The sequence below is a fragment of the Onychomys torridus genome, chromosome 5 (assembly GCF_903995425.1).
Source record: "Onychomys torridus chromosome 5, mOncTor1.1, whole genome shotgun sequence".
NCBI lineage: Eukaryota > Metazoa > Chordata > Mammalia > Rodentia > Cricetidae > Onychomys > Onychomys torridus.
In genome coordinates this window covers 77,201,435-77,215,823 of record NC_050447.1, presented here as the reverse complement: position 1 = coordinate 77,215,823, position 14,389 = coordinate 77,201,435, and the positions used below count along the sequence as shown (strand labels likewise).

The 14,389-nt window shown below is 38.3% G+C and overlaps 1 protein-coding gene and 1 pseudogene across 1 annotated transcript in view; one reads left to right on the top strand and one right to left on the bottom strand.

Annotated features, from left to right (window-relative positions):
• Mllt10 (MLLT10 histone lysine methyltransferase DOT1L cofactor) overlaps positions 1-14,389 on the bottom strand; it is a 160,574-nt gene that overhangs the window by 70,071 nt on the left and 76,114 nt on the right. The window contains exon 9 of the mRNA XM_036188547.1: positions 577-672. Coding sequence (XP_036044440.1) covers positions 577-672 — 96 coding nt within the window. The remainder of the gene's footprint in view (positions 1-576; positions 673-14,389) is intronic.
• Positions 8,931-11,145, top strand: LOC118583827 (annotated as a pseudogene).

The window sequence follows — 14,389 nt, the reverse complement described above, 5'->3', positions numbered from 1 at the left end:
CTTAATCAATTTCAATTATTATTTCCATACTTTACAGGTAAGTATTGAAATAGCATTGCAGAGAGGTAAATTAACCTAAGGTTCAATTATTAAGTGGTGAAGCATGATTTCAAAGTCACAGGCTGCTGGGTGATGGCACACCTTTAATCCTAGCACTTGGAAGGCAGAGGCAGGCGGATCTCTGAGATCAAGGACAGCCTGGTCTACAGAGCGAAATCCAGGAAAAGCACAAAGCTACACAGAGAAACCCTGTCTTGGGAAAAAAAAAAAAAAAAAAACACCAAACAAATGAAAGTCACAGGTAGCTGAAGTCTGAATTACACCCTATTCCTTAATTTAGAAGTGCCATTCACTTGAGACAAGGACGGAAGAAACAAAGCAGCATAAAGGACTAAAAAGATGACAGTTCTAATGCATGACACATGGCTGGAAAGGTGAGCAAAACTATCATCAGAGCACTGGGAATGAAGACTCCTCTGAAGAACCAGCATTTCATTAGGTATTATATAAAACAAAATTTGAAACCAGTATTTCATTAGTTATTATATAAAACAAAATTTGATACTTTAGTCTTACTTTTTCTGTAGTAACAGTCAAAGAAGGAACCAAGGCAGGTGATGGGTCTGGTTGCTTCTTGTGTTTTTGTTTGTGTTTGTCTTTTTCTTTATATTTCTAAAAATAAACAGCAGTAACACGTTTTAAAATTAAACAATGATTCTCATATATATATATGTAATATACTTTTACAACCTTTGTAAAAAAATTTTTAAATCACCCCTTTTATTTTAAAATGACCCTTATTTTTGTTCAATTTAAGCAATAACAATAATAACTGAAGCCTGTGACTATTTGCTGTATTTATATATACATAGCAAATACAGACATTTTTTCTTGTTAAAAACCTGTTTTCTTAATACATAGCACTGTAAGATTTACAGGGCATGTCACATATATTAATTCTTCGTTTCCTTTTGTAAGAGGAAGCGGCTGCTGTCTAACCCCACCTCATCCACCTCAGTGTTGTGACTGTAGGCACCACCATACCCAGCTATCAAGCAAAAAAATGTTTCCTTGGTTGACTTAAAAAAATTTAAAAAATTTTAAAAAAAGGTTGATTCCAGTTTCTACTAACAATAACCAAAAACTCGAAAAGGGGGGGGGGGGGGGGTGGAATCAGGGCAAGGAGAAAGGAACGTAACTGTGAAGCACTTGAACCAATATACATCTGAATACAAAAGAAAATTTGGTTAAACAAAAAGTTACATATTGAAGTCCCAATTGTGTTTAATGTCAAAGATTTTTTCAGAATTGGGTATGAATTTTCATTTAGTAGAATATATCTATTTCCTGAGGTGCATATTTAACCCTTTAGACCACTTTACCTGTTCAAGGCATGAAAATGTTTCGTTTTCCCTGTCGTAAAAGGCATTATTACAGTCCAGCAGAACAAAACAAATAAAAACTAAGAGTATGGTTCTTACTCCAATATTATAAAAACATCTACTAGGAAATGTAAACACAATAAAACTTTTCATTCAAATTATAGTAGAAACTTAATTTTTATAGGTCTTTTAATTGATCACTCCAAAGTAATCATACTTCCATTTTTTGCAATAGAACATCATTGTTCCATCAAAAAGTATTCTTTCCTCCAACCCCCTAACCTGGGTTAACCTTGTGACTCTGTGATCAACAGGATATGGGACTTTAAGAAGCTTTGTTCGGCTTCCACCTCTACTATGGACCTAATGGTAGGAATCAGGATGAGAACAAAACAAAGGAAAAATATTGCCCCGGGGCTGGAGAAGGTTCCAATTAATAACATGTGGTGTATGATTAGAGATGGACTGGCAGTTAAGTGCATTAGCTGCTTGCTCTTCCAGAGGACCCAGGTTCAGTTCCCAGCACCCACTTCGCAGCTCACAACTGTCTGTAACTCCAGTTCCAGGGAATCCAACATCCTCACACAGACATACATCCAGGGAAAACATCCATTTACAGAAAAACAAAAGAAATAAAATAAAATTAAAAAAAAGAATGCTGGTGGTCTTGTAGAGAATACAGAGAAAGGTCAAATGAACAGTAAAGTCATTCTGTGAAGGAACTGAGGTACCTTTGCCAATGTGTAGCAATGCCCTACTATACAATCAAAGATATTCTAGAGACTATCCTACTATGAACAACTCTCATAATTTTGGTTTTATTTTTCCCAGATATTTTAGGAGACCCAGATAATTACACTCCTGCAAATCCACTCAATACTCCCGCACACATTAAGCCAGAATGATATTTTCTATTTGCCTACGCTATCCTACGCTCAATTCCTAAAAAAACTAGGAGGAGTCATAGCCCTGGTCCTCTCAATTCCCTTTCTAGCCCCTACTGCCACTCCTACAAACTTCAAAACGAGAACTAACATTCTGACCATCACCCAAACTGTTTTCTGAATCCTAGGAGCTAACCTATTTACTTACCCTCACATGAATCGGAGGACAACCAGTAGAACACCCATTCATTATAATTGGTCAACTAGCCTCCATCAGCTATTTCTCTATTATTATTATCCTAATACCAATAGCAGGCATAATTGAAAACAACTTACTAAAATTTACTCATTGCTCCGATAGAATACTAGCTCCAAGTATATGAATAAGACCAATAACCATCACCAAATCAACCAGCAGTTTCTACAGGCCCAAGAATAAACCCAGCTTACATGACATGAATAAAGAACTATACTGCTGAGACTCACGTATACAAGCCACTAAAAGTTTGGAGTACTTTATCAATAAACAGTAAGTAACTGAAGGGGGAAAAAAAGGCAAGAGTATACAACCAAATCACAAGCCAAAAAAAGCACAAATCAAGAGTTACAGAATTAGGGGGCTGGAGAGATGGCTCAGCAGTTAAGAGCACTGCCTGCTCTTCCTGAGGTCCTGAGTTCAATTCCCAGCAACCACATGGTGGCTCACAATCATCCATAATGAGATCTGGTGCCCTCTTCTGGCCTGCAGACATACATGGAGGCAGAACACTGTATACATAATAAATAAATCTTTAAAAAAAAAAAAAAAAAGCAACAGAATTAGGGGATTTTTATATATGGATACTAAAATGTCTTAGAATGCATTATCTAACCTATAAGGTACAAATGATTCTGGCCTAGATGTACTACACTGTAATTTTCTGTATAAAGAGGGGTTTTTTTTTATTATTATTATTTGGGGGAGGGAGTGAGACCATAGTAAACAAACCATTTTAATATTTACTATATTCTTCCCATACTGGATATTATTAATGCAGGGTACAAAAGCTGACCTAATTAATACAAAATGAGCCTGACAATGAAGAAATAAACACTAATACTTCAGACAGCCTGACAGAAAACATGAAATATGCATATGCATACACACACACACACACACACACACACAAGAAAAGGTGCTGTGCACAGAGACACAGGTAATACAAAGCAAACTAGGAAGGAATACAGAACTCTGTCACTGTGCAACACACCAAGAAATGTATCCTGGCCGGGCGGTAGTGGCGCACGCCTGTAATCCCAGCACTCGGGAGGCAGAGGCAGGTAGATCTCTGTGAGTTCGAGGTCAGCCTGGTCTACAGAGCTAATCCAGGACAGGTTCCAAAGCTATAGAGAAACCCTGTCTCAAAAAACCAAAAAAGAAAGAAAAGAAATGTATCCTGAAGTAAAAATGTTAAAGCTCAGTGAATAGGCTGTGCATGGATTACACTGGTATTAATAGCCTATACAATTTCAATCAAAATAGTCATTAAAGACAAACTCGAAAGGCGGTGGTGGTGCACGCTTTTAATCCCAGCACTTGGGAGGCAGAGCCAGGCGGATCTCTGTGAGTTCAAAGCCAGCCTGGTCTACACAGCAAGATCTAGGACAGGCACCAACGCTACACAGAGAAACCCGTATCAAAAAAGACAAACTGACTTTACTGGGTTAATAGAACAAGAGGACTAGACTCAATTATATATGATCATGAAAGATACCTAAATGAGTAGTAGATAAGTCTAAACTTATTTAATAATACTATGATTTCAAATAGCTGCCGGGCAGGAGTGGCACATGCCTTTAATCACTCAGGAGGCAGAGTGAGGTGGAACTCTGAGTTTGAAGCCAAAGTGAGTTCAAAGGACAAAGTGAGTTCAAGGACAGCCAGGGCTACACAGAGAAAACCAGCCTTGGAAAACAAAAAACAAAACAAAATCAAGTGATCAGTACAGTACAATATATTTTCAATTTTTAAGGTAATTAATTTGAGACTGTCTCATATATCCCAGAGTGTTTTCAAACTCAGTATGCACTAGAGAAGAACCATGAATTTTTGATCCTCCTGCCTCCACCGACTTAACATTAGGATTATAAATTTGGATCACTATGTGCAACCAAGGGCTCTGTGCATCCTAGGCAAGCACACTACACATCAGTTACACCCCCAATTCTCATTTGTATATATTTTTCCTAATTTTAACTTTTTATAAATAGAAAAAAAAAACCACATATAAATACCATGGGACAATTTACAAAAAGCATCAACTGGGCAAGTACTCATACAAACCCTTTGTGGTGGCTTGAACAGGAATGTCCTCACAGACTCAAATTATGTGAATGCTTGGCGCATAGGAAGCGGCACTACTAGGGGGTGGGGCCTTGTTGGAGGAAGTGTGTCATCGTGGGGGTGGACTTGGAGGTCTCACATGCTCAAGCTATGGCCAATGTGGTACATAATCTCCTGCTGCTGCCTATGAATCAAGATGCAGAGTGCTCAACTCCTTCTCAAACACCGTATCTGTCTGCATGTCTCCATGTCTCACCATGATGATAATGGAGTAACCCTCTGAACTATGACAGATCCAGACAGAAAAAAACCTCTAAATAGGTTACAGTATGTTTAAAAATATACACACGCTTGGAAGAGAAAAGTAAAAGGGCATATATACAGTCATAGATTAAAAATAGTTTAGAAACAGTAAAGTCCTTAAAAAGGAATAATGTAAAATAATAATAATAATAAGCCATGCAAAGATGGAAAATACACAGAGAATCTGGATCCTGTATGTTTTTGTGTTGTCTTTACATTTTCCATTTGCTAATGAAGGAACAACAGCTGGTAAAATACACTGGATTATGAAAACTGCTGGATTAAACCAAGCTACATATTTTTTAAAAGTTTTTACTTCAAAATGGAAGTCAAAGGTATGTTACTTTGGGGAAGAAATTATGCTTTTATTTCCACAGAAAATAAGAAACTATGGATTCATTATTCCAGGTTGATATGGATCAGGTTTGATCAGGAGAGATTCCCTGAAAATCATGACTACAGAAATAAATAAAACTAGAAAAACACAAAACATACATTTTACTTGCTCAAACATAAAACAAAAAATCTAACTTGTGTATAGAAAGGTATGGTACCTTTAAAAGTTTATGTATTTTCAGAACAAGGAGATCAGAAACACCAATGAAAACAGATAGCCCAGGTGATCCAGCATCTCAAAATGCCTCTGTTACAGTCTCTGAATTCTGCATCCAGAACATAAGGCTGCTGGCTGAGATTGTTCAACCTCACAAACTACTCCAGTCAAGACTTAAAAACTTGCCTAATTTTCTCAAGGTTCCCACAAAGACACCAGTGATCACAGACAACGGGAAGTAGTCTAGAAAGCGATACATACATTCCCAAGAGATGGGAAGTGGGTGAGTTTTAGTTATTCAATGGATTATAAGTGTTTGTCATTATTTAGGGGGATTGGATACAAGCCATTATTGGTCATAATTTTTAAAAAAAAAAAAAAAAAGCTAAACAAAAGCGTTAAGTTCAAAGATCTTTTTCTGAAGGTAAAAAGGGGACTATGATATAGGAATGATAAGGAAAAAAGGATAGATTATTGAATCTACTTTAATCCAAAAAGCAACTACTACTCTTAAATATTTTACATAGGTATGGATTTGGTTTTACTTACATAATTTAAAATTAATTTTGTTACACTGTATGTATGTTTCTACTCTTTTGTTTTGTTTTGTTTTGTTTTGCTAGACAGGGTTTCTCTGTAGCTTTGGAGCCTGTCCTGGAACTCACTCTGCAAACCAGGCTGGCCTCGAACCTACAAAGATCCACCTGTTTCTGCCTCCCGAGTGCTGGGTAAAGGCATGTGCTACCACCACCCAGCCAGTATATTTCTACTATTGCTTGGGGTATTTTTTTTATACAGCTCATTTGAAAATGTAATGTATAATTAAGAAATACAGGTTAGTTAGCCAGGCAGTGGTGGCGCATGCCTTTAATCCCAGCACTCGGGAGGCAGAGCCAGGTGGATCTCTGTGAGTTCGGGGCCAGCCTGGTCTATAAAGTGAGATCCAGAACAGGTACCAAAACACCACAGAGAAACCCTGTCTCAAAAAATAAATAAATAATAAATAACCAAACAAACAAACAAAAGAAAAAAGAAATACAGGTTAGTAGTCATCTATAATAAAATTTGTAGTCATATTAGGTATGTTTTCAAGGTTAAATAGATATATTTAAGATAGATAAGATGGTCTTCAAACACTTCAAAGACTTACAAAATATGGCATTTAATATGTTTAGTAACCTAAAGCTTTTTGTGACAGTCAGATACGTCTGTTCCTGACAGCCATTTATCTTCAAAAGAATATGATGGGCATGAAGGAACCTCTGTATAGTTTCTTTATGGCAAAAGCTAGCCATTTGACCAAAAAATTGGCCTCACCTCAATTCCTGACAGTATACTATTCAAACTGGACCAGCAGGACACAAAAGAAAGCAACTGCAAAACTTTGCCAAAACAAGGCAGGACAGTCATTCGAGATTATCTGCTTCTAAAAAATGTCTGTCAGATATATTAGGCATGTAGGTCAAAGATGGCTACCTCAATGTTACAGAAGAACTTCGGGTGCCTGTCCAGGCAACCAGATGTTCCTGCTGTTAGGTATTTATACTCTTCTGGGGTCTGTGTTGGGGTTAAAGACTAAATAATTAGCCTTAGTTTTCCTTAGTTATGATAAAAAGGTAAATTAAGTATAAAATGTTAGACTCGCTAAGATAAGATAAATAATAGAATACTTTCTCTAATTTTGCCCACTACAAATGGACTGGGTATTGTAACTATAATTCCTACTTGACAGCTGTTTTTGTTATATACAATTTTACTATGTTAAAAGTTAAAATCTTCCTTTTGTATTTAGACAAAAAGGAGGAAAAGTAGAATATTCCTTTACACTATATGGATACACAGCACAGTGACAGGATCAATAAAGAAGCTGACTGGCCAATAGCTAGACAGGCAGACTGTAGGCGGGCTGCCAGACAAACAGAGCACGAACAAGAGGAATCTTGAGGAGATGCAGAGGAAGCAGGAGACGAACTTGCTGTACTGAGAAAAGGTACTGAGCCACATTGCAGAGCACAGATAAGAAATATGGATTCATTTCAAATATAAGAGTTAGCTAGTAAAAAGCCAGAGCAATTGGCTGAGCGTTTATAATTTTTCCAGATGACAGGAAAGAAAAGTCTGTCTACACTTAGCAAATTTTTAAGTATACAGGTTAAGATAGTTATCATTTCTGACTCAATAACTATAATAAAAAATTCTCAGGTGTCTGTGACTCCATGAAGCCAACGGTAGTGGATTGCACCCAGGGAGCTGACAAGGGCACTGCTCTGGTACTCCATGCCCTTCCTGGATGTGCAGAAAAGCCAGGGCATTAACCTAGATAAATTGTCACTTCACCATCCAAAGTGCTGACCGAATGGCCCTACAAGAGTGGATGGAACACTGCTGCCCAGGATCAAAGAGTGCAAGGCAGAATAATGAAGATTTCAAAGGAAGTTTGCTTAGTGCCAAACAATGAACTACATGGGTCACATTAAACAACAGTGGGATAAGCTAACCAAAGACGGGAAATACACCCTTCCATCTCACTATGTGGACAAGGAGCCCAGCCTGTGAGCACAAAAGCTGGAAGATGCTTTTCATGCTGTTTTCCACTAGAAAGAATGTTTAATGAATTAAGTATATAAAAATAATTACTCTATCTTAAAAATTAATTAACAAATAATTCTTCAAAAATTAACGTGGTAGAGCTCATGCCTTTAAACCTAGCATACAGGAGGCAGAGGCAGGAGGACCTCTGTGACTTTTAGGCCAGCCTGGTCTACAGAGCAAGTTCCAGGACAGTGAAGGCTACACAAAGAAACCCTGACTAGAAAAAAATTATAGTTTACAAATATCTTTGTTTAATGTATAGGTGGAGTCTGGAGAGATGGTAAGTGGTTAAGAGCACAGACTCATCCTCCAGAGGACCCAGGTTGGATTCCAAATATCCACATGGTAGCTCATAATTGTCTTCAACTCCAGGCCCAGGAGATCGAAGGCCCTCTGCAGGACTTTGCTGGCATCAATCATGCATGTGGTCGATCCACTGACAGACAAGCAAGCAAAACACACATAAACATAAAATTTTTTAATCACTTTTTTCTAATGTGCCACAGAGAAAACTGGCTCACCAGACTAACCCTATCAGCTGGTGAGCTCTAGGTTTGATTAAAAAGACCCTGCCTCAAAGGATAGTGTGAAAAAAACAAATCAGGGTCGGTTTCTAGTAGCAGACTCTGGTTTCCATATACATACACATACATACATAAAACATACACAAACAATGAACACACAAAAATAAGAAAAATGAATTTCCAACTCTTTTAGCTACTATGATTTCAGTGTCTTGCTGGGGGATGTCTGTCTGTGTGCTGTAAATATATGTTGTTCCCATTGGTTAATAAATAAGCTGCTTTGGCCTATGGCAAGGCAGCTTAGAGGCAGGCAGGAAAGGAGACAGGAAAGAGAAAGGAGGAGTCTAGGGAGACACCAGCCTGCCAATCATGGAACAACATGCCTTCAGACCGGTAAGCCATGGAACACATGGCAAGACACAGATTAATAGAAATGGGTTAATTTAAGATATAAGAGCTAGCTAACAAAAGAGGCCTGCCATAGGCCACACAGTTTGTAATTAATATTAAGCTCTGAGTGATTATTTTATAAGCAGCCACAGGACTATGGGGCCAGGCAGGCCTGGAGAAAACTGCCTGGCTACAGTGTCCCATTTCTTTCTGTCTTTTTTTTTTTTTAAAAAGGCATCAGCCAGTGGGGGCTTGTCCCCCAGGAAGAGACTTCACACTGTTTTCTTCTTTCTTTCTTTCTTTCTTTCTTTCTTTCTTTCTTTCTTTCTTTCTTTTTTTTTAAGACTTATGTATTTATTATATACACAGTGTTCTGTCTGCACATATCCCCGCAGGGCACCTATTTCATTACAGATGGTTGTGAGCCACCATGTGGTTGCTGGGAATTGAACTCAGGACCTTTGGAAGAGCAAGCAGTGCTCTTAACCTCTGAGCCATCTCATAAGCCCATTTCTTATAGAGAAGAGAATTCTAAAACTGGGAGTGTTGAGACGGCTCAGCAGTTAAGAACCCTTGCCACTCTTACAGAGAACCCGAGTTCAATTACCAGCACCTAATGGTAGTTCACAACAGTTTACAGACTCTAGTTCTAAGGGATCTAATCTGGTTTCTAAATTAGGCCCCTTTGCACACTCATGGTGTTTATACATACACACACACACACACACACACACACACACACACACACACACGATTCAGATGCCTTAGCCCAGGGTCCTCTCTTTTAATGTAAGAGATGGCAGGAATAGATGTCATCTGATTCTCTGCATTATCTCATGGCAAATGGCACTTGGAGAATGATACAGAAAATATTGATACTCTGGCTACTGCTTTGCTGTAATAAAACAGATCTGCTCTGATTCATAAGTTTCTTGTGCCCTACCTGGACTTTACAAAGAATGTAAATGACAGACTTCTAAGTCCTGGACAGTTTGGTGATAAAAATTAATATTAGCACTCAGGCTTCTATCCTGGTCAGGTTTTTGCCAACCTGACACAAGCTGTAGTTACCCAGGAAGAAGAAACTCAATGGAGAAAATGTTCCACCCATTTTGGCCTGTGTGCAAGTCTGTGGGGCATTTCCACAATTAGTGATTAATGTGGGGGTGCCCAGCCCACTGTGGGTGGTACGACCCCTGGGCAGGTAGTCCTGGGCATATAAAAAGAAAGCTAATTGAGCAAGCCAGGGCAATCAATCCATTAAGTAGTATTTCTCCATGGCTTCTGCTTCAGGTTCTGCCTCCAGGTTTCTACCTTGTAGTCCTGCCCCAGCTTCCCTTGATGACCTGTGAGTTGTAAGATGGAATAAACTTTCACCCCCAATTTATTTTTAGTCATAGTATTTTGTCACAGAAATAGAAACCCTAGCTAAGACAGTCTCATGGGCTAATATGTGATTTTGAGGGCAATCCATTGAGTAGAAAAATGAAAAACTGTACAAGCCATAAGGCAACCAATGACTTTGATTACATAATGAAAAGGAATTGAGAAGATGATCACAGGCTGAGCACTGGGAAGCACACTTCAAAAGAGCTATCCACACACAGCTCCTGTGGTTGCCAGCCCTCACTAGACCAAGGGAAGGGAGGACTTCATCAACAACTTGATATTCAGTTATAGTCCACTCAACAAGAAATAACAGTTATGTAAGCTAGTTGCTTTAGAGAAAACTGAACAGGAACTAATCTCCTGTGCATTGCAGAAAGTTGCTGTGACCCAAGGAAAGTAACTCCTTCCTGCGTCTTGGAACCTGCAGGGCAAACTATGTAAATTCCTGTGGGATCAAAGAAGAATTTGTTAGAAAATAGTGGGCAGAGAAGAAAAGAGCCTATGTGAAGGCCCTGACACCATGTATATCAACCATGTGAAGGCCATGAATTTCTTATAAAAAGAGAATAACGCTAACATCAGAAACAATAAAGGCCTTGTTGAGTGAACCAGGTCAGTTTGCTAAGAATGAAAGCAATGAGGTCAATTTTAGAGAAATCCCTTTCACGTGCGCTATTCAAACTATGAAATGTGTTTCACCTACAAGGTCAACTCTACTAGCAGCTCCACGGAGATGCCCAAATTCCCAATTGCATCTGAAACTGCACTGGAGCCACTGATGGCTGCAAATGTCCTCAACTGTTAAATGAGTAAATTTAATTTATTTAAAAAAAAAAAAAAAAAAAAAAGAACAAAAGAAAAAAATGGAAGCTGTGGTTGTAGCTGAATGGCAGAGCACTTACTTAATATGCATGAGGCCCTGAGTTCAATCTCTACTAGTGGAGGTGGTGGGAAATGAGGTTTCCACACCCTAAAAGAAACTAACAGCTACATGTACACACCTATCCTAAGACAGAAAGGCCGTTTTTTTATTGCTAAAGAATGTTGGAGGGAGGAGGGGTCAAAGAAGAAATGAGGAAGGGAAGGGAGGAGGAGGAGGAAGGAGAGACATGATCAGAAGAGGAGGCTGTACTGCAGATACTAAAACACTTACTATATGGTGCTTTACTTAAAGTTTACCAAGTCTTGAGTTATTGCTTATCTTTACACAAAAGTGTCAAAGGGTATCCTTCCTATTGAGAACGCAACAGCATGTAACATAACTTTTACCTATAAAAACCCACAGTCCTCATTTTGCCTTTGGTTCCATGAACCATGACTTTAGCAAATACATCCTCTGCCCAGGTGTCCACCTGAGGCTTTCAAACTTTTGCCTCCCTACCTGACTGTGGATTGCCTTTTTTTTTTTTTTAAAGGACCTAAATGCTGCTGGCTTCTGGCTGAAGCAGTACTGGAGAGATCATTAAGACCCTGTGATTCTAGCCAAGATACCTAACATTAAGTCACTCAAGCAAAGGGGAGAAAGGTAAAACTGGGCTAGATGTTGGACTGAAGTTCAAATCAAAGAGCAAAGTTAAAACTAAAGACAATTATCGTTTGACAAAAATAACAAACATAATCGTGTATTTATATGTATATGTATGAATTTTTAGACACCATAACCTATTTGAAAACAATTGATAATATATAATTCATGAGATACATTCAAACAAATTATCTTTTCTTTTATGTTCAATGTCTATCAGTTATTTCTCCTAAGCAAAGCTTACCTGGTATTATTCTAACTTCTTTTCTACTGAAATAGTGTCCTATTTTTATGAACATTGAAGAAAGTAATTATTTTATTATCAAACAGGTAAACATCTAGCCTGAACTCAATACATGCCTTCCAAGTGTTTACTGTCTCACTACCTAATGTTACTGAAATCAGGCTCATCAGCTCTTTTTAAATAAAATGCATACTTTCAAGTCTACATGATTACAGAGTTATTAGCTTTTCTGGTGCCCCCATTTATATTTACACCATCACTTTTCTAACTAGAATACCCATAACCATCCATGACCTAGCATGCACATTTTCCATTGCCCTGTAACTACCAAAGATCTAGACGACATAAATCTTACTCTGTAAGTACCTCAGAAATCATTTCCCACACCTCAATTCACACAGCTAATAAATAAGCTCACTAAAAACTCCATTACTTCTCTGGGGAGTGGAGTAATGGCTTAGCAGTTAAAATCACTTGTTGCTGTAGTAGAGGACTCATTCAATTCCCAGCACCCAACTGGCAGCTCACAACCAACTAGAACTTCAGCTCCAGGGAATCTGACACTCTCTTGTGGCCTCTGCAGACAGTAGTATGCATGCATGCATGCTACAGTCCTCACACATTAAGGTTTTTTTCGTTACTATCTCACACTGGCACACTTCAGGAGAGTAATACAGTAGTTAAGAGCACATTAAGGAAACAAACTATTGGGTTCAAATTCAACTCTACCTTACTATCTGTAAATGCAATTCAACTGTATGCAATACTTTTTTGTTTTGTTTTGTTTCGTTTTTTTGCCAAGTCTAAATTATCTCAAGGATCCCATGAGTAAACATATATAGACCACAACACCAGTTGTAGGAGATCCAATGCTCTTTTGGTCTTCATGGGCACAAAGCACACACACACATACATACATACATACACACACACACACACACACACACACACACACACACACACACCAACAATAAAGGAAAATACATATTTTTAAAGTGCTAATGGTTGACCTCAATGTCAGTGCCCACTTGATTCCCATACTTAAGATTAAAGCACTTGGTTCTCCACTTAATAGAAAAGGCACAACTAAAATTGAGGAAAAAAACAAACAAAACATCTCTTGCTTTACCAGATAGGGTGACACATGCCTGTAATCCCAGGTTTCAGGAGGCTCAAGCTTGATTATGAGAATCTGTCTCACACACACACACACACACACACACACACACACACACACACACACACAACCAGTAGTTTCAAACCCCATTTAAAGTAGTGTGAAAGAAGAGAACAACAAAAAAACATTGGCAGCAATCTCTATGAAACACCACATAAAAGCAAACTGGACAGCAAAATCAAAAATCACAGAACAACAAATTCAACTGTTCAAGTATTACAACGAACCCCTAAATGTAAGCATATAAGGAGAAAAGAACTACTAGATATACATAGTAACAATAAACATGAGGGGAAAGTAAGCAACTCCCCCAGTAATTCAGAAATTCCCCCTGGGTTTATACTTATCAGAAAGCACTGAGGGCAGCCAATATGAAACCTAGCTCTGCCTCTGCAAGCACGCTAATAAGGTACCCACTGCAGTATTGTGGATGCTAAGAGAGAACATAATGCTCCCAAACTGATAGATAAAAAGTTTATTACTCACTGCCCCATGAACAGATAAGACTACATCTCTATTGATAGTCCAAGCCTCAGTGATGACAAGATGACTTGAAGAGGTCCCTATGACACTTGTAATCAAAGGGTGGGATAAAGTATGCCTGTCAATTACTACAAAAGGTGGTATCATTTCTTTATCTTCTATAGCTGTAAACAAATCTGCCCTTTGCTCTAAATGACTGAGCTTCCATTTTCTAAAACGGTTTGCTATACAAATAACCTAGATACAATAATCAGGAAGAAAGAAGTCAGAGCCCCTTATAAGTCTAGGATGTTTGTAAACATTAATTATCCCATGGAGAACAATGTCTCAACACCCTACATACTTCCACTACCCAAAATGAACCACAGAAATACTAAAGGACAATGATCTACTCTGTTTATAATCTATTTTTATGGGGAGGGGGTTGTTGAGACAAAAATCTCTCTACATAGCACTGACTGTCCTGGAACTTGCTATGTACACCAAGCAGGTCTACCTCTGCTGTGATTAAAAGCACATGCCACCAACTATAATTTAAATCTATAACTTACTATGTTGATTCTTGGAGCTCATGAAATCTTTTAGGCCCTTAGCTCGAGGATTTTCTCTAACCCTGTCTT